General features: G+C 42.7%; 3 protein-coding genes across 3 annotated transcripts; 1 reads left to right on the forward strand and 2 right to left on the reverse strand.

Annotated features, from left to right (window-relative positions):
• The first annotated feature begins 19 nt into the window (after nt 1-19).
• On the forward strand, nt 20-5,759 carry prmt9 (protein arginine methyltransferase 9). The gene is made up of 14 exons (XM_049720089.2): nt 20-321; nt 940-1,143; nt 1,222-1,370; nt 1,531-1,767; nt 1,841-2,008; nt 2,186-2,288; nt 2,377-2,486; nt 2,586-2,778; nt 3,270-3,453; nt 4,069-4,418; nt 4,478-4,800; nt 4,868-5,021; nt 5,084-5,206; nt 5,391-5,759. The coding sequence occupies exons 2-14, from the start codon at nt 943-945 to the stop codon at nt 5,610-5,612; spliced, it is 2,517 nt and encodes an 838-aa protein (XP_049576046.1). The 5' UTR covers nt 20-321; nt 940-942; the 3' UTR covers nt 5,613-5,759.
• Nucleotides 5,760-5,789: 30 nt separating this feature from the next.
• tmem184c (transmembrane protein 184C) lies at nt 5,790-9,072 on the reverse strand. Its single transcript, XM_049720091.1, has 10 exons — nt 8,604-9,072; nt 8,190-8,320; nt 8,093-8,129; nt 7,813-8,018; nt 7,676-7,750; nt 7,511-7,604; nt 7,310-7,422; nt 7,126-7,225; nt 6,860-7,031; nt 5,790-6,784 (listed from the first exon to the last, which is right to left on the reverse strand). The coding sequence occupies exons 1-10, from the start codon at nt 8,718-8,720 to the stop codon at nt 6,501-6,503; spliced, it is 1,329 nt and encodes a 442-aa protein (XP_049576048.1). The 5' UTR covers nt 8,721-9,072; the 3' UTR covers nt 5,790-6,500.
• A 1,313-nt stretch (nt 9,073-10,385) lies between these two features.
• On the reverse strand, nt 10,386-19,160 carry ednraa (endothelin receptor type Aa). The gene is made up of 8 exons (XM_049720092.2): nt 18,917-19,160; nt 17,472-17,943; nt 15,247-15,374; nt 13,616-13,814; nt 12,884-13,036; nt 12,160-12,293; nt 11,973-12,081; nt 10,386-11,899 (listed from the first exon to the last, which is right to left on the reverse strand). Exons 2-8 carry the CDS (start codon nt 17,898-17,900, stop codon nt 11,762-11,764), a joined length of 1,290 nt encoding a protein of 429 aa, XP_049576049.1. The 5' UTR covers nt 17,901-17,943; nt 18,917-19,160; the 3' UTR covers nt 10,386-11,761.
• Between the last annotated feature and the right edge of the window lie 3,107 nt (nt 19,161-22,267).

Here is a 22,267-nt window from a genome sequence, read left to right on the forward strand (position 1 = left end):
GTTTCAAACCCGAGCTGTTTTATCGTAGGACCCGAAGAGCTAAATAATGCATTTAGCTCCGATTTACGTAGCCAGTATATTATTATTTCGGTAAAAGCTTACGTAGTGACGCTTTCGTTCCGCTTGTCCTAAACCGACTGCGAGATGACCTCTTGGAGAAGAAGAAGAATGTTCCGGAGGCTTATTATTAAAGACATTTTGACATGAAGTGTATCTGTAACGTCACCTAAAACGTCATTTGAATGGTTTAATATTTTTTCAAACGACAACAAACAAGTACGTCGTTCCTGAGATCATCTTGCTGTGATCTAACCTTTCACGGTATGTCAGCAATAGTGACGCGTGGCGAGATTTTTTTTTTAATTAATTAATGGGCATGACGAATAATTCACATAATTTGTCATCAAACATTACTTGTTCTTTACAGCATCTCAATTTTGCAGTCTGTCCATGCCAGAGTGTTGCACTCACAAAAATTCAGAAATAATATTTTAAACAAAACAGCTACATTGCAGTGTGTTCTAATTTATTGTCTGCCCGATTTTAATATTGCAAGAATAAACATTTAGAGGAATACTATATAACTGGATGAATACTAAGACAAAAAAGTTACCCAATAAAGGGAAAAAATAAACAATTAATTCCAAGAATTAAGTTGAAATGTCTTGGACGTATTCTCCCAATTTTACAAAACCAACAGCAAAAAATGATATTGTTTAAAAAAAAAGACTTTTCCATTCTGAGAATGTAAGTGATGTTTACAAGATCAACAGCAAAATGGATAATATCAAAATATTACGAGAATAAAATGGGGAAATTATGAGAAAAATATAAATGTACAAAATTATTGTTCATTTTATTAACAAGATAGAAATATTAGGAATGCTAGATGCAACAATTTTTCCGAAAATCAAAACTATCATTTCGATTTGTTTACAGGGGATGCCTAATGCCAGCGTAAGGCCAAAGCACGGTGGCAGGAGGACCCGAAGGCGGCGCCGGGAGGACCCGGCAAGAAATCAACTGGTGTCCAGCTCGCTGGAAAGCGCCCAGCAGTGCCTCTTCAGCCAAGACTATGGGCCCGCATTTGTGCACTACCTCTTGGTCCTCAACCTGGCACCAGAGTTCAAGGACTTTGCTAAGGTAATGTCTCTGAGCGCTCTGCTAAAAAAAAAAATCATAGATTTTCTAAATAAAATGTCTCGCTTGGTTTTCTTGCAGGAGTCCTTTCGCTTCACACTCTTTAAGTGGGCCGAGGAGCTGGACTCGGCAGGCCGCATTCAGGACCTGTTCGGCTGCTACGAGCAAGCGCTGGAGCTCTTCCCTGCAGATGAGGTCATTCTAAACAGCATGGGCGAGCACCTCTTCAGGTAAGCTCTCCATTTGAATGTCCATGCAACGTAACAGCTTAACACTTAACAAAATAAACTATTAACTGAAATCTAGCATGATTTGAAATTGTGGTTTTAAATGCTTAATGCCACTCCCAGTCAAAGTTATGTGTTTTCATTATTATTATTTTTTTTCCAGAATGGGCTTCCGAGATGAAGCGGCGGGCCATTTCTTCAAAGCCCTGAAGCTGAAGCCGGATTTCTCAGAGGCCAGGGAAAACTTCTACCGTGTGGCCAACTGGCTGGTGGAGCGTTGGCACTTCCTCATGCTCAACGACCACGGGCGCAACCGCAAGTACCAGCAGGCCATCCAGAAGGCGGTGCGTGGCGGTTGCAACACCGTGCTGGACATAGGTACCGGCACGGGGATCCTCGGGTGAGAAATGGCCGCCGTTATCTGCTTTGTGCGGCGTCGTCTTGCCTCATCGCTAACGTCTCTTCATTGTTAGCATGTGCGCTAAAAAGGCTGGGGCCGCCGAGGTTTACGCTTGCGAGCTTTCCAAGACCATGTACGAGCTGGCTTGCGAGGTGGTGGCCGCCAACGGGATGGACGGAGGCATCCGCATCCTCCACATGAAGTCCTTGGAAATGGAAGTGCCAAAGGACATCCCGCATAGGTAACACGCAGGGGCGTTTACGCCAGGCCATCTCACGGGGGCGGCCATTTTGTCGCTTACTTTAGCTGCGCATCACCAGCTAATAGGAGAATTCGTATCTCAGTGTAGTATAGGAAAACTAACAAAATAAAAATAAAATAAAAATCGCTCCCTCCATTTACTTTGTTGACCCACCAGGGTGTCGTTGGTGGTGACGGAGACGGTAGACGCCGGCTTGTTTGGAGAAGGCATCATCGAGAGCCTCATCCATGCCTGGCGCCACCTGCTGCTGCCTCCGCAGGTAACAACAAAAACAGTCATGGAAGGACAGTAATGGCTGCCACGTTGCAATGTAGCATCAAGTCACATGTTTTTATTTTTTTGCACAGAGGGGTGAGGCTGCATCCCGAGACCCTTCTGCGACTGGGCGGGTCATCCCCGCCAGTGCTACTGTATTCGCCATGGCTGTGGAGTGCCTGGAGATCCGGCGACATAATAAGTATGTTGGTTTTACAGTGTAAACACATAGACTTTCTGTATATGGACAAAAATGGCCGCAAATGCTGATAAATACAACCTGTTTTTTTTTTTCATTCAGGCTTTGCGTGTCCGACGTCGGCGGTCTTTCATTGGCGGCAGCTGAGCATCTGCGCAGTCCGGTGAGCTGCAGCACCGAACCGGACGACTCCATGGAGCCGTACACCACCGAACGACTCAGCAGGCTGCCCGGAGGCTACTCGGCCCTCACCGAGCCGCTCACCGTGCTCCACATCGACTTCAACCACGTGCAGGCGAGCTGAGATTTAAACACTAAATTCACTCATTGATTTAACAGGTGACGATGCTTTTTAATAAGTCCCCGCGTGCTCTTTTGTTTTCTCCCCCGTCTCTCCCGGAGCCGAGGATCTAACGACTCCGCCGGTTAATAATCAAAACCGTAATTAATTCTCTGGCGTTTGGTCTCCTGGAAGCAAAACATTTTGCATCATCGGCGGCCTGAAGGGATTGCCTCATTCATTAGCTCCTACCCGACTTTATTATTAACAAGTTTATCATGCAAGCAGGCAAGCGCAGACGCCGTGTTGCCGGGCAATTGGACTGCAGACAAGCTAAGCTAATTTATTCAGATCCTTGTCCCGCACATAACTTGTTTGAGAGGCGATATAGAAGGAATAAATTAGAGGGAAGTTTTTTTTTGGACGGTAAAACTTTAGGTTGGAAAACTAAACCGAAACGTAGCTTTATTTTAGTCATAAATAAGAATATCGTCTGCTTTTGGCAGGAGCTGGAGGGTCTGAGCTCCAGGCCGGTGCAGCGGGTGCGCCTCCCGGTGGTACGGGACGGCGAGTTGGATGCGCTGGCTGTGTGGTTCCAGTTGCACCTGGATGAAGAAAACAGCTTGTCAACAGGACCCCACGAGGACACCTGCTGGGAGCAGGCCATCTACCCCGAGCACACGAGCAAGGGTAAGACGAAAATTTATTCAGTGCACGGTGTCTAATTATAAGATAAGCGAGGGAAGAACTCTAAGGGGCAGAGGATCGCGCCAAGGGGTGTCTCACATCAGTTCGATCGATATCAGCGCTAATAAATTGCCGGTTTTCTATCCGCCAAGCATTTCCACATGCAATCACTAGAGGGCGCCGTTTCATCACTTAGAACACAACAATGCGGTCACGGCGCTAATCGAGTCAGACGCGCAGCTCGTCATCCTCCAGACGGCGGCTGACTCGACTGTCGTCGCCGCTGTCACGGGAATCCGTCAACATCCACGTCCATCAGCTCCATCCGCTTCTTTCCGTCCGTTGTTATCTGTGCTCCGTGATCGGCTCTGACACTCTTTAGCGATCATGAAATATGCATTTTGCTCTCACTTGACATGAAGACGTGAACAGATGTTACTCCTGAAGGAGTCCCCCGCCCCCCTTTGACTCTCATCGCTCTCCTTCCGCCCCCATTTCATTTACAATACTATCATCACCTCAGTCAACACTTGAGCTTGATGTCGAACTTTTTTTTATTATACTTTTTATCATACTGTAATATTATAACTCTAATTGAGTTTTTTTTCCCCCTGTCAGGTTTTGTCCTAAAAAGCGGCGACGAACTAATCGTAGAAGTGTCCTGCCTGGACGCCTACCTGAGGCTTTGCAGCGTGGCTGTCCTGCGAGGCGGTCAGGAAATATCTCTGAGCATGTTTCCGGACCCTCACGCCGGCGACTTTGCCCCCAACGCGGAAGCGGAACTGTGCAGTGCCCTGGCGTCGCTCCAAACACGGCAAAACCAAGACGTCTGCATGCTGGAGTGCTCGGAAATGGCGCTCTTGAACAATTCCGACTACCATCGGAGCTTTGCCGCCGCCTTGTCCAAACTCATCAGCCGCTTGAAGGCCCAATCTCAAAACCTGGAGGCCTCCGCTGATGTCTTGAAGGTATGGAATTTGATTTGGTGAATTTCCAGGTTGAGTAATATTTATGTCCAAATGTGTAGGAGCCCTGCTCCGCGGACCCTCTGTACGTTCTGGATGTGTCGGAAGGCTTCTCCATGTTGTCCCTCATCGCTGCCAGCCACGGCGGAGTAAAGGCCTACAGCTCGGTGGAGAAGCGCAAGCAGCAGGACGTGCTGGAACGCCTGGCGCGTGCCAATCACGTTCCCGAGGGGAGTTTAGAGTTCTGGCTTAACCACGGCGAGGACGAGCAGGGGGCGCTACAGAGACCCTCGCGTGAGAAACTTTGGAGCGCCATCTTCTTGGATTGCGTGGAGACGTGTGGGCTCGTCAGGCAGAAGCTGATGGAGAAGGCGTCTCTGGCCAGGTGAGGGAAAACGAAAACTCAAACTGTGCACATTTTTGGTTGAATTTCCATATTTGTATTCCCAAAGATGTCTGCTGGAACACGGCGGTCGCGTCTTCCCGCACAAAATGGTGGTGCTTGGTGTGTTGGTGGAATCAGACACGCTGCTGCTGGAGAGCGCCGTCCAGGGCCGTGAAGCCACGCTGGGCTTCAACATCGCGCCGTTCATCAACCAATTCACTGTGAGTAGCCAGAAAATCCAAATCTGTACAAGCCAATCAATCAATAATGTGTTGCGTTTCAGGTGCCGGTCCACGTGTTCCTGGATTTCTCCACGTTGGCGTGTCGACACCTCAGTGAACCGACAGAGCTCTTCGTTCTAGACCTCATGGATGCTAACGCTAACTATGAGGACAGAGAGATCCAGGTGGGTTCTAAACAAGGTTCTAGAAAGTGTTGTTTTTCAAATCCCTCCGTGTAAACAAAATATAATATAGTACCCGCTTAGCTGGTAGCTAGCGCAAGAAGCTACATTATTACCACGACCCAAAAAAGATTTAGAATTTAATGAAAAAATAATTAAAACTTGACAATGTGACTGCTCTCTCCAGGTCCAGATAACGTCATCGGGCAGAATCACTGCAGTGCCCTTCTGGTACGACATCCACCTGGACGAAGATACTCGAGTCAGCACGCTGGCTCCAAACTCTCACTGGAAGCAAGCCGCCGTGGTCTTGCAGCGCCCCCTCTTGGTGGCAGCTGGGGAGAGAGTCCGGCTCACCGTCAGGCTCCGCAACAGCAGCATCTCCATAGAGGTGCGAAAAGACGAGTGATGTTCCAACAGTGTGGCCGTGACCGGTGTTAACTGGTAGGTTGACTGTTTTTAAATTGTGCCGTTTGGCCTTTTAATCTCACGTCCTTGTTTAAAACCAGCAACAAAATCTACATTTTAATAATAAATATAAAAGGGAAAATATCAACATTACTGTCTTATTAGAAACAAAACACAATTAGTGCTTTATTGTTGGTTTTATTGAAAAAAAAAAATAAAGCTGTGGAAGGCATTAGAATTAATGGCCACACTCAAAAAGGCAAGAATGTTTTGGACATATATGTATTTTTTCAAGCAGTTAGAATCTTATGAGAACAACTTTTTTTGTCAAAATATTTGTCTTTGACCCACCCCCAGGATTGTAGCTTTTAATTTAAAAAAAAAAACAAAGTTGCTTTTTTCAGTAAATGTAATTTTAGTATATATTCTTAAAGAGAAAAAAAACTGGTATCATATATGAACAGCCCTATTTTTTTAAATTATTTTTTAATCATCATATTTCATTGTCAAGTCCTATTTTCTCATTATTTTGCCTTGCCTACTCCAAGAAAATATATTTAAAAAAAAAAAAGATTTCTCATAACATTCCGTCTTCATTTTTGTAGAGTCATTCTTAGAGTGCCTTCTCAGGTTGGCCCTTCAACATTCTTACATGACGTGACAAACATAACAACCGGTAATTTGACACCATCCCTGCAAATGAGGCTAACCGGCTAAGGCGCTATTGCTTGAGAATGTGACTAGAAAGTCTCTTCATGAGAGTCCACTGTGCGATCCAACATAAGATCAAGTGTCATTTCCTCACAGAACATTCTTAAAGCTGTCATGTTATCGATTGCCGCAGTTAGCAATGTAATTGGGTCCCGCCCGTTCATTAGCGATTACTCTTCTAAGTGATGACGATCAGATCCGCTTGGGCTGGCTCTTTAGCTCCATCATCATCATCACTCGCGTCACTTCTGACTTCCTGTCCTTGGCTGAGGCCGGCGGGGGCCGACACGGAGTGGGGTGTCTGCCCCATACCCTGGTAATGCCCCCCGGGCGACGGCGGATCGGATGCCACCTCACCGATGGCGTCCTGGGAAGCCGAGGTCGAGAGGAGGCCGGAGCGCTCGCCGGAGCTCTGTGCCTCGCCGAAGTACGGCTTCCGGGGGCGACCCATTACTGTTCGGCCTGTCAAATAATAATAATCAGAAATACACAAACTGACTGTCATGTTAATTGACTTAACAACAATGACTAACTGACCGACGTTGCGGACTTGTTCCGAGATGTCGGCCCTGACGTCGGAGACGTCCCACATGGCCATGAAGGAGTCAAAGCAGGAGCCCTCCTCGGCCTCCTGGATGTAAGGCTTGTACGTGAAGCTTACGTGATGAGCTATGGCCGCCAGGAACATCTCCACGCAGATCACAAAGTCCTGAGAGAGGAAAAAACGTTAGTCGCGGGAACGAACAATCTGATAAACCGCTTTAACCAACAACAATGGAGAAAAAGTATCTTGATATGTTCACCTGGAGCCCGGTGGCTACGGCCTCCACGGTTTGCCAGTCCCACGTGCGTTTCTCTGAGATGATGCCCACCTTCACCAGTAAGGCGATGAGCACAGCTTGCCTGCAAAATGTTCGTTAAAAAAATACTGTCGCGACAACACCCTGAATAAAATGATAAGCTCGAAAAACTCTCGAAAGTATTCACCAAAATGAGACGAACACCACCATTTTAACACACAGGAACTTGCCCACCGGCTTGATGGGACTCAGCTCCTCTCGTAGGGCTCTGTAGAACAGCACCAGGCAGTACATGGCAAACTGGATAGACACAAGATTGACATCATCTACAAATAACTCATGATATAATATATAGGAATGATTCAAACAAAAAAAAAATTAAAAGTACCAGCTGTGACATGTTGTTGACAATAACCAGGTAGGTCCAAGCGTTGGTGGAGCTGAAGTTGCCTTCGTCGTACACTTTGCATAGTTGACAGATGCTACCGAGGATAAAAAGAAGCTTTAAAACCAACAAATAATATATAAAAAAATGAATAGACGCATCGCTTACAGTGCAATAACTGTCGTGACAGGTCGAACCACCGTGTACTGCAAAACTCCCAGCTTGCATCTTAATAGCAAAACTCTTTGGAAAAAAGAAAACATCTGTAAGCTGAAACGTTAGCCGCTAAGCTAAAGTCAACTCACTCTCCCATGGGCCAGGGTGGGCAGCAGCAGAGGGGCGGGAGATGCTTCTGCTGCTCTTGGACCTCCAGCATCATGACCAAGCTGGGGTACTGGTTCTCCAGGTAGTTGAGCAGGAAGGTCATGAAGTTGTAGATCACGTAGGCCTCATAGCACTCGCGACACGTGTCCACGTAAATAGCGATGTGGGGATATTTCAGGGCAATCCACTGTAGAGGTTTTAGAAAATAATATGACGTGTTATCTTTTTGACTGCTACTTAAATAGCACTTTAATAACTTACACTGTCCAAGCTGTAGATTGGCACCATCCACAGTATTCTAGAAACAAATCAAGGAAGAGTTAAAAAGTATTTCAAGGACAATGTTAAACTTCTTTACCTGATGATAGGTTTTTGAAGCTCAGGTTGAGTGTAATGAACCAGATGCTGCAGAATGCCCCATAATGATATGGGGATGGTCATGAAGACAAATATTCCGGCTATGAACCATGCCTTGTTATGAGTGCCAACCTACATTAATACAAATATAAATAATAATTACCTCTCCAAAAAGCCCAATACTGTACCAAATAATGTTCAAAACAATCAGAACAGGTGACAAAAAAGGCCATTAATTTTAAACCCCTTTAAAATACACCATATATAATAAAAACTTGATGTTTCATGACAATTACAAATACTTAATATTACAATGACATATAGCAATAGTTTTTTTCAAATGAACCAATCAGTATATTTGTTTTAAACGTGTGAAATGCCCCACAATGCATCGCTCAGGTAATGAAGGACTCACCTCCGACTTCTGAAGTTCCCAAATGCACAGCGGCAGGACCACAAGAAGCAATAAAATATACAACAAAACCACCAGGGGACGAATCCATCTTCTCCAATTCCCACAAGAACAAGGCATTGTGACATAAAGACAAGTTACCAAAAGCTTCTTTGTGCCCAGGTGAGTAAAAGTCGTTGTTTTTGTTACGAAAACATGTTAATTGTCAGCTCATGTGATTTTGATTTACCCCAGCCGAGTGGCTAGGCTAGTGTTAGCTCGCCAGTAGTTTTGCCATGTAAACAAATGACGTGCGTGCCCGTATTATAATAGCCTCTTGATCTTTAGCACATTGTGAAACGCTATTCTTAAAACAATCCAAATTTAGCTCATTTAAATAATCTTAACTCTCTTGCTTTTCTTTGGTGGCAAGCCTCAAAGTTTACTTGTTTCCTTCTGTTGGCTACTTTTCCGCTTCCGGGTTTAGCCCCTTTACAAGCTAAGGTGTGATTGGTTGTATTGTTTCTGTAGGCCAATCGGTGAAGAGAATTTTATAGGAGGATTTGTATAGTTTGATTGTGATGCATGCTCTCCACTAGATGGCGATGTTCATTAACATTTGCTAATCAGTACAGGGAGTTTGCTTTTGGCTTTGGAAATTAACATCTTGGAGATAAAAAAATAAATAAATCTCATGTTCCTGTCTACTTAATAACTACCAGATTTATTCTGAACCTTTTGATGACCAAATTGATGATAGTGCAAGAATCTGCTTTCCAAGGAGGAGAATAAATCATCTTAAAATGCTTTTGTAGTCATAATTTAATTAAAATGGTGTTTGGGTTAAATGTTGACACCATTTACTTGCCATACCAGGGTAAAAAAAAAAATCTTGTTTGATCATAAATTTCATTAAAACTAAAGTAACACCACTGATAATCCCGCATATCTCACCCCCAAATGTTTGTCTATTACGAATTGTACGACTTTCAAGGTTCTTACAGCATGTTTGTCTTCACGAGAGTCAGAACTTTTTCTCCCCGTCGCACCCGCCCACTCGGTTGTTTCCAGACAGATTGTTCATGAATGTTTGACTTTCTCCTTTTGGCTTTTTATGAATAAGACATTGTCTTTGCCACGAGTCACTCGAGCGAATGGATGCCTCCGAGGGACGCTCGGGCAGGGGAAAGCCACCGGGGTTAGGGTGGATAAACATATGTCGCGTTTAATCACAGCCGAAAGGTGTTTCAGCTTAAAGGATGTGGCGTCCAGCCAGATTTTTTTTCTTTTCATGCAAAGTGTGTCTCGCAGGAGCGCTGAGAATTATTCTCGAGATGTTCGATACCATTATTTTTCCGATCTGTAGTAGAATTTTACTTAACAAAAACATTGTGCACAGTATAGCGACGACGATTCTTTCTCTTCTATCGAGTTAGTTGCAAGTCGATGTGTAGCCTTGAGTTTTCCCAAGATTACATTTCGCTTTTTCTTTCTGACCATAAAGATAATGTTTACGAAGAAAACATTCCCGCCACGTCGCGCTGAGAAAGGACAAAATTTTAAAATCTCCCCATTGATCCTGCTTTTGGCAACACATGTGACAATTGAGTTACGAGTCTCAAATTCCCACATCCTCTGCGAACGGAGATCAGGAAGCCTTAGGGCCTCGCCGGTCACAGCAGGTCATGGTGTGCTCGCAATCACTCCCAGACGTCTTTTTCTCACAGATTCCAAACGGGGAAACAAGAGCCCTCCTTGTGACTCTCCCCCGAGGAACCTATATTAGCACAGACTGGGGAAATAAACTCGCTTTGCAGGACCTGCCTTTATTGAGAGAAAAAAGTGATGCTAACGATGTTAGCAATGGCAGCGTCTGTACATATTTGGACGGTCCTTCTGTAAACTTTGAAAAACACTTCAACTTAAGATACACATGTAAAACACTCTTACAAAAATATAGACAGTGCTCACCAAAAAATGTTTTTGAAAATCATTTTCACAGGAGAACTGAATTTGACCTTAGCTAAAAAGTGCAAACAAGAACCAAACATTGAACAGTTGGACGGGTGCGTTTAGATCTTTCAAGACACTAAAGTTCAATTATAGCGTATATTTACTCTTAATACAAGGCAGAATACTTTTTTGGTAGCGAATGGTGATGCAATGGGGTAGTAAACCAAGAAGAAAACGTTAGCTTTCTGTATGTCACAGCTAGCTAGCTGCGACCTTAGCATAATAGCTCGTTAGCGGGTGTTTCGGGTTATTTGTTTTTGTTTTTTAAAGATTTCTTTTCATTTATATTACATTGTGGCAATAATTTGATCGTTGGACCGAGCTCAACTAGTTGTTTTTAGTTGTGAGGCTAAACTAGATTACCACGATGTTAACTGTATCCTCACCGAATAAGTACAACCTTGTAACTTCAAGTAAACAAATCGATAATGTGCTCATTCATGAATAAGCAAGCCCTTATTAAAAAACAAAATAGATAATAAAAATTATTACGACTTTCACTGTTCATCTGCCTTTGTCGTTGATTAATATTTACTAATACTGCCACTGCACATCTGCCTTTGTCATTGATTAATATTTACTAATAATGCCACTTTATAAAAGTGGACATACTACATGTACATGTTTTGTGGATTACGTGATCATAAATATCGTTGATATACTTTCAGCGTTGCATGGTTGGGAGAGGAAATCTTTCCTATGTACTTTCTGTGACCGTTTGTTTTTGAAATATTCACGATGCCGAGCCACTTTAAGCTCAAAAGTTGATGACACAATGAGGCTAAATGAATAATGAGTACATCCACGGGCGTGTTCGATGGAGAATTAATCGTCACTAACACGCTTTCCTGTTTTCCGACTCCCGGGATGGACGCGAGCGCTCGTCTCCCGTCATTTCCTCTGACAGCTGGTTGTCTTCTTTTCCATTGTGTCGCGTCGTCATGCTAATTTTTATTTTTTCACTGGAACCGTGACGGTAATTCGCAGTTCAAATGCATCCGGTGACTCGAAGTCCTTCAGGCATTTTGCCCGTTCCTTTGAAACCTTCTTTCCTTGGCGCCTCTACCAGTGTCATGCAAGGCCGTGTCGGTAGTCCTGGTATATTTCTGAAAAAGTCCGATAATGATGCATATATTTTGCAAGGCTAATACTGTTTGAGCGTCAAACGTTCAGTCGCTGTCTTTCCGTAGGCTGCGGTCGGTGAGCAGGTTGTTGGGCTCGGGGCTTTTGCACTGGACGCTGGTGCCGTTCATTGCTCCGATGCTGCTCAGCTGGGTATCCGAGTAGCACCAGCAACACAAACACGACTGCGAGGAACATGTGGAGAAATGTCGTTAGCGCTGTGTCAAACAAAACTGTATGTTGGAGGAAATACTTTACCTTAAAGCAATTTTTGAACTTTTTGCTAACAAAGTAGAGGATGATCGGGTTGATGCAGGAGTTGATTGTTGCGAGGTTGATGCTTAGGTAGTCCATTACCAAAAGGAAGCTGGAATAATCGTAAAACGCCATCAGTATCAGTTTTTACTTCCAAGTCAATAGTATATCGAGAACTTCTCCGACTTACTTGAACAGCTCGCAACGCGTCTGGTCATACTGGGAGTACACCGTCTTCTTCAGGATTCTGCTGAGGTGGAGCGGGAACCAGCAGAGGGCGAATATTAGGACCAGGCAGAAGACGGCCTTGGCTACTTCCCTTCTCTGCAGCGAGAGGGGAAAAAAAAATATCGTTTTCCATTAGAGCGGAGAGGTGTCTTAATAGCAAAGAAGCTAGCGAGAGACGAGCAAATGGTCCATTAAGAGTTCTGCGTTGAAACACTTTGACAATCCAAAGCTTTGCTCTACCAAGATGTTTATTTAATAGAGTATGTTAGCTAACCACCTTTTTTTTAATTTTACTTTGGCTTAACATTTATTTATCTTATCTCGGTACTGTAGCTAGCTATCAAGATCGCTATCCCACAATTTATCGCTTGTTGTTTATCTCACAAGATATAAACTGTATTTATCTTGCCACTAATTTATTGTCTTGACATATTGAACTACCATGCTAATGCTATTTTAACTGTATTGCTAGCTAGCGATTTCTCAAGCCACCCATCTTGCGTGCTATCTACTTTCTCTGTGTACACCAACACCTTTTTCCTGTTTACATTCTCGCACTCCCTTGACGCATTTTGGGTTGCTTAGATTATCTTATTTTCACCTTGGATGAAGTAAACGAATCACTGGAGTGGAGTTATCAAAAGTCAAAGGGTCAGAAGGAAGATTCTGGAATGAATCGGTCCCACCTGTTTGAGGTGCTCGCTCAGGGCGATCCGCAGGCTGCCGTTCCTGTTATTGAGCATTTCGCAGGTCATCAGCGCATAGAAGATGGCCGTGCAGGTCAGCGGGACGCAGAAGTAGAAACCGAACAGCCACCAGTCTTTCGCATCCCTGTAGAACTGGAAAGAAACATTCGTCTTATTTATGGGCTACCATTGGGAAACTATTATTAGTCATTGTCGTACTGCTAACGGAAGCACAAATGATCACACTGTGTACTTTTTAATATTGACAGAGAAAGGAATCCAGTGGACAGTAGGGAGTAAATATGAACTCGACTTCAGTACAGAAAGTTTTTGTACTTTAGCGCTGCAGCAGTCTGCTCTAAGGCTTGTTCCTTTTCTTTATCTTTTTTTTTTACTTTGATGCCGGTTGGTTGTTTGTACTGTCTAAGAGTGATTACACCATTAGGCAGCATGTGGATTAAATCTGGCTTCAGTTTTTTGTGGCTTCAGGTTTCAGGACTTGGCCTGTAATCAATTATGTCCTTGGGAGGAAAAATCAACAACCTGCAATCAACTCAAAAACTAAACATAGTAATCCAAACAGTCAATACATACAAGCAGGTGTGCCTCTTATCTTCTTTTAAAATTCTAGTCAAAACAAAAGTTTTGGGACACTTTCTTAATGACGAAGCACGTCTTCACCCCGAGTCAAAGCCAAACAGTGTAAATGATAAACACGGGATGACGTCTTACCACCATGAAGTCCGACTTAGGCTGCAGCATGCAGGTGTGCAAAGTCTCGTTGCGGTAGTCGAAGTGGACTAGGTTAAAGCCGACAGCTTCGGGGATGGCCAGCACCATCGACAGGACCCAAATGGAGAGGATCTCCATAACGGTTAAGAGCGGGATCCCGACGCCTTGCACCCGACTCCAAGACGCCACGGCTCTGTACCTGCCACATGAGAAGAAACAAGGATCTGATTTTAGCTTCCTGGCCAAATATGTCCTGAAGCTAGTCTGCGCATTTCAATGGATATCAGCTTTTTTTTCTTTTGTGCTTGCTATCCTTGAAGCTAGCGATAACGTAAGCTAGCTATCTCTTGAGCTACAACAGTAGATAACTATTGTGCTAACTATCAAGCTAGCTAAAGAAAAAGCTAATGCCATAGCTATTTTGCTAACTACAGTGCTGTCTATTGAATCCATATTATTTCCTTATCAGCTGTATATCAAAATCTATCTACAGAATATTTCTATCAAGCCATAACTCTCCACATTTATATCCTTATATATTTCTCTCGCTCTCTCTGTCTCTATAAACGGCAGCGCACCAAGCATCATCATCATAAACTGTTGAGTCAGCACGGCCCCATCAAACTTTCAAGAATCCATGCGGAGAGATGATCAATTGTTTATTTAAAATATCTAATATTTATTTACGTGACGCCGCCGAACAGACCCCGGCCTCCATCTTTGGCGGAGACGCCCGTCGGCTTGTTTGCTTGTTTGTTTCATTAATAGAAACGCGCTTGTCGAAAATGTTTTAGTAAAATCACACATCAAGATTTCATGGACAAAACAATATATTTTTCATGCCGCGTTTGAATCTCGCTGTTCGACAACATGGCACCATGTATATTTTACGACACGCTAAATGAATCCGTCCCTTTTTTCCCCTCATCATCCTCTAATATTGAAATATACAACTACACATATTTGTATTTGAAAGATAAAAAGAAATTCCAAGTACACAGAAAAATACTCAAGTACAGATATCTGAAAATTCTACTCAGGCTCAGTGTGTGTGTTCCAATTATATCGACTCCATCTTTAATTTCCTGGGGACTTCCAATAACCGTGACCTTAAACTAACCCTTCATCGTTTTTTTATCGAACCAACTTTTGCAAAAACAAGCTCTCAAACGCATCCTCTCTGTTTCTCATAATAGAAGGTCGTGAAACGAAAGCCTCGGAGAGCCTCTTATCTCGCCCGTTGTGTCTGCCGCACTCGACCGTCATTATTGTTTCCATCGGCTTATTTCTATTAACGACCACGAGCAGAGTGGAACCTCAGCGTATGCGCTCTTAAGACCGCTTTGGACGCTATACGTTACATCCGATATGCAATTTTTATGTACTTAATGTTGCAAAAATAGCCTGCCTCAGTAATGGAAGTTTCCAACATAAACAAAACGATCATGAATCATCCTCCACATGATAATGTACAATTAGTCCGAGGTTCCTGAAAAGTGATGACCTCCACATGAATAAATAAAAAATCACATGATTGCTTCCCCCTTTAAAACTCCACAGACTGAAATTGACCTGTTAAAAATCGAAGAAAATATTTAAATATAATAATTTTCTTCTTTTGTTAAACTGACCTGTCAACGCTGAGGGCGCACAGGTTCAGGACGGTGATGCCCACTGAGGCCTTCTGCAGGAAGGGAACCAGCTTGCAGAGGAACAAGCCAAAGTCGCTGTCGTAAAATGGCCAATTTGTTGCCAGGAGCTGCAGAAGAAAAAGACGAATCACACAAAAAATTAAAATGCCTGGGACGAACCTTGTAATCGGTAAATTAACAAATCAGGTGTTGGATTGTCCATCTTAAAAGGAAGGTTAGTTATTTGCAAATTGTATTTTATTTGACTTTATTACGCAATATTTAGTGAGCTTTTTTTGCATCCTGTACTTGATAAACACGCTTCATTAAAAAAAAACTAAATGTAATAAAAACAAAACTGACATGAATCGTTTTTGAAAATTAAAAACTAATAAAAACTAACGAAAAAACAAGTAATCCCAAATAACTTGCACTGAAAACAGGAGCTAAAATGAAATAAAAAAATTAACTATAACGCCAACTCCCAAAGCACTTTAACCCAGCGACCTATTTCCCTCTCTTGGCCCTTCCTGCGAGCATAATTGCTTCCCCGTGGCTTCGCCCATTACCGAGCCCACTTTTAACGTCTCATTTGATAGCCTACGCATCCTGTTTTACTGTTCCAAAATCACTTGGCGCTCTCAAAGCCCAGCACATTTAGCGAGTGAAGGCTACGGAGAGTCGTACTGTGTCGTCTTGCCACTTTCCCTTCAAGGGGATACGAGATAAGGGAAGAACCCCACGTTGCGGCTTCCCGGATCTTCCTATTGTTTACGCCAGGTGTTTAAGTTTTCCCACAGGCTAGAGGAAAGGGACTCCCGTCACTGTTTTTACTTCACGAGTGCCTTGATTATTTTGGGCTTCGTTATTACAGTTCTAAGGAAGAGGACGTAGAAGAGGCTTTAAAGTAGTGCCGTCGCTATTGTTTGAGCATTGTCTGCTTCCTTTTGTTGCCTCGCTACTAAACGGTCACTGTGACACTTGTGCCTTTATCATTTTAAGTGTTATTTCTAATGTCTAGCTTAATGCTATCACACAATACAAAACATCATAGATGAGCTAATAAAACTAGCATCAATCGCATGGGAAGTTACTTTTCCGACCTGCACATTTGGAAAAAAATATGTGAATGGACTTGACTAGCTTAATGCTAACACACAATACAAAACAACATAGATGAGCTAACAAAACTAGCATCAATCGCATGGGAAGTTACTTTTCGAATTTGCATATTTGACCCAAAAAAAGTGACTGGACATGACTAGCTTAATGCTAACACGCAATACAAAACATCATAGATGAGCTAACAAAACTAGCTTTAATCTCATGGGAGGTCTGTTTTCCAATTTGCATATTTGAAAAATTAAAGTGAATGGACATGACTAGCTTAATGCTAACACGCAATACAAAACATCATAGATGAGCTAACAAAACTAGCTTTAATCTCATGGGAGGTTTGTTTTCCAATTTGCATATTTGAAAAATTAAAGTGAATGGACATGACTAGCTTAATGCTAACACGCAATACAAAACATCATAGATGAGCTAACAAAACTAGCATCAATTTCATGGGAAGTTTCTTTTCCAACTTGCACTTTTGGGAAAAAAAAGTGAATGGACATGATACTAATATTAAGAACTGATGTTAGCTAAACACTTGAAGCCATTAAAGTACCAAGAAACAAATGTTGAATTTAACAAAAAATGACACTGACTGTTACTAACTAGCAGAACGTATCGTTAAATCAAACAAGGCTTGAGGGATCAACAAACCATTCCTCTTTTTTTTTTCCTGTCTTTCTTTAAAAAAAGTGATTTATCTTGCTGGAGTGGTTATTTTCACAAGGCCTCCAGATAAGGATAGTGACTAACGTCCCGGGTCAGCCAGAGGCAACACGCATGTGCGGCCAAATCTCGGATTCTCATGTTTATTTTAGCCGAGCGTATCCCAGCACCTCTCATCACCCGTGTAGCCACACGAAGGGGGCGGGGAGAAGATAACGACGGCACAACTGATTACGCTTTCCCGTCTATTTGCGCCCTAGCCCAGGCCATTCCAGTCTGTACTTTTTTTTAAATTTACTTTCTTGTGTATTCCACTCTTATTGGGTTGGACGAGGCAATACTTTTAGTAAATTAGTTTCGAATCAAAAGCAATAATTAGAATTTTTTTGGGTGTTTCACCGTTCTAACAATGTTGCGGAATAACGTGACGGTGACTCTACCTTATATACGTTGATGGGAATGTCGATGACTATGTAGATGAGGTCCCCCAAGGCCAGGCTAGCGATGAGGGCGTTGGGTCCGTTCCTCATGCACTTATGCTGGTAGATGATCCTCAGCAGGGTGGCGTTGCCCACCAGGCCCACCACAAACACCAGCACGGAGAACACCGTGTTGATGTACTTGAAGTAGTTGTTGATGGTAGTCCTCACCAAGCACATGGGCGGCGGTACAGGGCGCCTTTCCACCGTCACGTTGGACGCCACCACCGCCGCTTCTTCCGGATGGGTCGCGGGCCCCGGGGTGGGCCGGAGGGTGGAGGAGTGCTGGAGATATCCCGGCTCCTCAGCTGCGGCGCCGTTTATCTGACACATTCCTCTGGCTGCCACGCAGACCATTAGAAGTAACACACGCAAGGCCGCGTCCCCCATTATGGAACGTCGTCTGCGCTTTGATTCCGCTCCCCGGTTATCACTAAAGAAGAGAAAAGATCGTTTGTTTGTTTAGAAGTTGAAGAATTGTGCATGCTGCCAGAACATTAAGGATGATAACGATCCCTCTGATTCTTTTTCAGACCGATACAAGTACTGAACAGTTGAGTCGTCAGTGACACCGATACCAAGTATGGATACTTAAAAAAGAACGATTTATTTCGGTACATATACATACTTTGTCAGACATGACTTTAGTTCTAGATTGTAAAACAGCCACAAGAGGGCAGTCGCGAGTACCAATTTCACAACATAAGTATCGGCCCGATACCGGGTATCAGTACTCGCCCATCCCTCGATTGAACACAAAGCTATTCAGGACTGCAACAATCAAGTAGTTACTGTTGAAAATCTAAAATCCCTCCCATTTTGGGCAATTGTATATTAAGACCAGTATCTAAACGATTGTCAGAAATAATGATCAATTAATTTGACTTTATTGTCCCGAAGGCGCAATTTTGTATGTAATAGTGGAACACAATGAAACACAGAAATAAAACACAAACTTATATTTCATAAACTTATAAACAGTAAATTTTTTCTTATTTTATATTAAATTTATACCAGACTGATGCCTATAACAAACACTAAAAGCTTCAACTAAAAAGCCATTTTCCTGATGACTCTATTTCCTGTTCAAATCAATTCAGCGCGTCCACAGGGGGGGCGACAGACTTTCCCATTTGTCCCGTGAAAAGAGTAGGTAAAGTTTTCAAAAGCTGTCAGCTTGACTGCTAAAGCCCTTTGCATCATGTCGCGTCTCCTTCGCCCCCGAGTCGTTCCTATTTCAAAGTCCCGCCTGTCACCAAATACACAAAGAACTATTTAGCAGCCAGCCCTTCAAGTAGCATCACAGTTTAGCATCAGCGCCGTGCCCGCCGGGACCCGTGACAGCACGCAAACTGATCTGCGCATCAATAATAAATACAGTTTTTGCTTTTTTTTTTTCCACCTACCGCTTCTTATAAAATTGTCTGCCGCCCGGCCCCCTCGGAAAGCGTCAGGCAAACTTTCAGCTGAAGCCCCCAGACATCTGTATCACATCACATGAGTAATTAACGCGCTATCAAAGCCGCAGCCGGATCCCCTCTTGGTTTGAGCAAAGGCGGCCGTCTGCTCCGAGGTACCGTCGCATTATGGCTCACTGTTTCCTGTGGAGTGTGTGTGCTCTCTTGTCTGTGTGTGTGTGTGTGTGCACCAGTGAGACACGTTGACTGGGTGGGATAGTAAATCTCCACCTCCCTCTGGTAACGGAGCAGGCCCCCCTTTGGAAGCAAACCCTCTAGTCTACTCAAATTGCAGCTGGATTAAAAAAACAAAAAAAAATCTTAGACCTAAAACAATATTTTTCACTATTCGGAGAAAGCAAAACTAAATTATACAAATAAGCGAAAACCAGAATCAAGACAAATGATGCTCTCAGCCATGACGGATGGAGATATTTTAGTGGAAGGTAGCACAGGGAGGAAAAGTGCTTCGAGGTCCATTATGGATTTCGAAATGGACCGTTTATTGTGACGTGTACTGAGAGCAGGAAGCGGGCAATAGGCAAAATCCACCTTTTAAAACAAGCGGAAATATTCCCACGGTCCCGTGATTTTAAAAAAATCATGCAGATTAAATATATATAGCAGTTATAAAAAGTCTACACACCCCTATTCAAATTCTGATTCAACGGTACCCCCTTACCCCTTACCCAAAAACAGATTTCATCAAGTGTAATTAGATGCTGTAACTTTTGTGTGTTGATATTTACCTTTAAGGGGTGTGGCCTCTTTAATGACATCAGCAGCTAGAGTCTGATTGGTCGGTTACCTGCATGTGAGCATTAGGGCGCGAGTTGTGGTCTACAGCAGCTCCTTGCGACTGTGGCTCGCCCACATGTGAGAGCATTACAACACCGAAATTATTTACTTTATTTATTTTTATCGGTTGTAACTTTTTCCTTTCGTTCACGGTTCACTTGCAGGCTTCTTCCTCCGTCGTCCGATGTGACTTAATCGGGTAATGCCAATATTTACCGGCATTCAAAATTAACAGGATCGTGTCGTCTTTAATTGTACTCATGAATACGCCGTGCCTGCTTAATAAGTCATGGTCATCAGTGGCGAATATTTAATTCATCGGGATGCGAGTTGCAGCCCACCACCTCCCTTTATTTAAAAAAAAATAATAATTAAAAATTCTCCAAAGTCCCCTGATTGCTGTGACATTTCAACTTTTAGCGACAGAGCCTTTGTTAGTAAAGCCATTAATATATAAATGATGAAACCTTTACCTGGTCCCCCGTCGACGCCGGCGCCGCAGCAGCTTTCATGTTGTTGTTGTTGTTTGGATGCTAATCGGGTATTAATGCCATTCCGTGTGAACTCCAAGATGGCAGCCTGCCTGGTAATTCACACGCTTGTTCTCTGATGGCATCTGTCGAAGCGTGCTCCCTTCGCTTTCTCTGCATATCGGTACATGCCCGATGGGAAATTTCAAGCCGGCCCCAGACTGGAGAGGATGTAAGCAATTTCTTAACTGGGACACTTGCAAGAAGGGGAAAAGGAAAAAAACAAAAAAACAAAAAAAAAAACAGTACAGCAAGAGAAAGGCAGAAGGGAAGGAGGTTTGAGGCCAATTCTACTGTGACAGCCTGTGACAGAAGGAAGACATTTTAATATCTTGCCAGGCGTCATTAATTTGGGGCATAAGAGTGGCGCAAACAAAAGTTAGAACGCACACAAGAGCGGCGGCTTGTGTCGTTTTATCTTTGTCGGACTTTTTCCAGATAAATATCAATATACTAACGAAGCAGTTTTAATTAGGAGGCCACAAGCTAGTAATAATGACGATATCGGACGTAAAACAGCTAGTTACGTTTTTTTTTTTTGTTAAGTTTTGGGGAAACTCATCTCAAACGTTCAAATAGCCATTTGACTCTTAAAAGTAACTTTTGAAAGTAACTAACTATATAATATTACATATAATGTTTTTTATATGTATATATGGATATATTTATATATTTGTAATATTTTTAAGTATATATTTATATATATTTAAATGTCACTATGCAATGTAAATCTCAGTTACTAGCACTTTGAGATTACAAAAGTCTAACTACAAGTAAATAATCTCCGTAACATGATCCTAAGCAAAGCTTTCCATTGTTGCGTCCTCACTCGGGCGTACGTTTTCATTATCTCGATATCTTCAGTCTTGCGTCGTTGACGTGTCCGCAGGCTAAACACAGACGTGCTGATAGTGAGTCTTTAACATGACTCGTTCAGCTCGGACGCATTCTTGTTTCGAATCTGGCTCTTGTTGGACTGACTCTTTAAAAGATTTCCTGGCCTTGTCAGAAAACCTGTGAATACATATTTGGACTATCTGGGAGATCATTTGAACATAACGTCATGGAATACGCAGAATTTGAAGTCGTTTTTTTTCTTAAATATATTTGTCATTGTCATCAAAGAAAAAATTGCCCTGACGTTGAGGTCAAGGTCCTTAATTTGGTCGTGTCGGGTTTTGGTGGAAAAAAAAAAAAGAAGAAAAAACCATCTGCAGACAATTTGTGTTTTTTGTAAACACAGCTGCGAGAACTGACAATAACAGACTTGGATTCGAGAAGTGACTGATTGCCACGTAGCAAATTGGTGTTTTGTGACTGCAGAAAATGAAATCAAATTAAAAAAAAATCAAGATGTTTTATAAGACACGGGTTGCTTGGCAATTCAAAATTCTGCCAGGCTATCTTTGGTCATAAACTCGGTCGCCGATCTTTCCTGCAACCTGTTCCCAAGTCTCCATCAAAGCCAGTTGCTCTTTTAATTGGTCCAAAGCTCCTGGACTGGTCCCCCGTCTAGGCCTCCCTGCAGATCACTTAATCCCTCCACTTATTCCTCTCGATTGCCGCCGGTGTTGTTTTTCAGCTCCGCTTTTAGCGTCAAGTCATTGTGTTTAAAGGCTGAGTCATTCGTGCCAGCCGCAACCTTTTAACACGCTGTGTGTGTGGCTTCTTTTATTGCCGAGTTAGACCGAGAAGCCAGACTCGAAAGACGTTCACAATAGTTTTGGTTTAGTTTTTAGCTACAAATTTATTTAAATGTATTTATTGAAAATTATTATAAATTTTTAATTTATTATTTTATTAATGTATTAATTTATAATATTTATTATTATATCTTAATTTATATAATATATATTAATTTATTTATTTAAATTTATTTATTTAGTTACAAACCTGCAATCATATTTTTATTTTATCGTTGTCCCTGCTAGCCTTTTTAAAAAAAATATTTTCTATTATTCATTTTTAATGT

This window comes from Syngnathus scovelli, chromosome 5 (genome assembly GCF_024217435.2).
Source record: "Syngnathus scovelli strain Florida chromosome 5, RoL_Ssco_1.2, whole genome shotgun sequence".
Lineage (NCBI taxonomy): Eukaryota > Metazoa > Chordata > Actinopteri > Syngnathiformes > Syngnathidae > Syngnathus > Syngnathus scovelli.

Bases quoted from the DNA above. Each gene is read 5' to 3' on its own strand.
- prmt9 (XM_049720089.2), top strand. From the start codon at position 943: ATGCCTAATGCCAGCGTAAGGCCAAAGCACGGTGGCAGGAGGACCCGA. The intron at 3,454-4,068 runs GTAAGACGAAAA...TCCCCCTGTCAG, and splicing joins CCCCGAGCACACGAGCAAGG to GTTTTGTCCTAAAAAGCGGC. The intron at 4,419-4,477 runs GTATGGAATTTG...CCAAATGTGTAG, and splicing joins CCTCCGCTGATGTCTTGAAG to GAGCCCTGCTCCGCGGACCC.
- tmem184c (XM_049720091.1), bottom strand. From the start codon at position 8,720: ATGCCTTGTTCTTGTGGGAATTGGAGAAGATGGATTCGTCCCCTGGTG. The intron at 8,130-8,189 runs GTAAAGAAGTTT...ATTTGTTTCTAG, and splicing joins CTTCAAAAACCTATCATCAG to AATACTGTGGATGGTGCCAA. The intron at 7,423-7,510 runs GTACTTTTAATT...GTGTCTATCCAG, and splicing joins TCAACAACATGTCACAGCTG to TTTGCCATGTACTGCCTGGT.
- ednraa (XM_049720092.2), bottom strand. From the start codon at position 17,900: ATGGGGGACGCGGCCTTGCGTGTGTTACTTCTAATGGTCTGCGTGGCA. The intron at 15,375-17,471 runs GTAGAGTCACCG...TTTCTTCTGCAG, and splicing joins TTCCCATCAACGTATATAAG to CTCCTGGCAACAAATTGGCC. The intron at 13,815-15,246 runs GTCAGTTTAACA...CTCATGTGGCAG, and splicing joins TGCGCCCTCAGCGTTGACAG to GTACAGAGCCGTGGCGTCTT.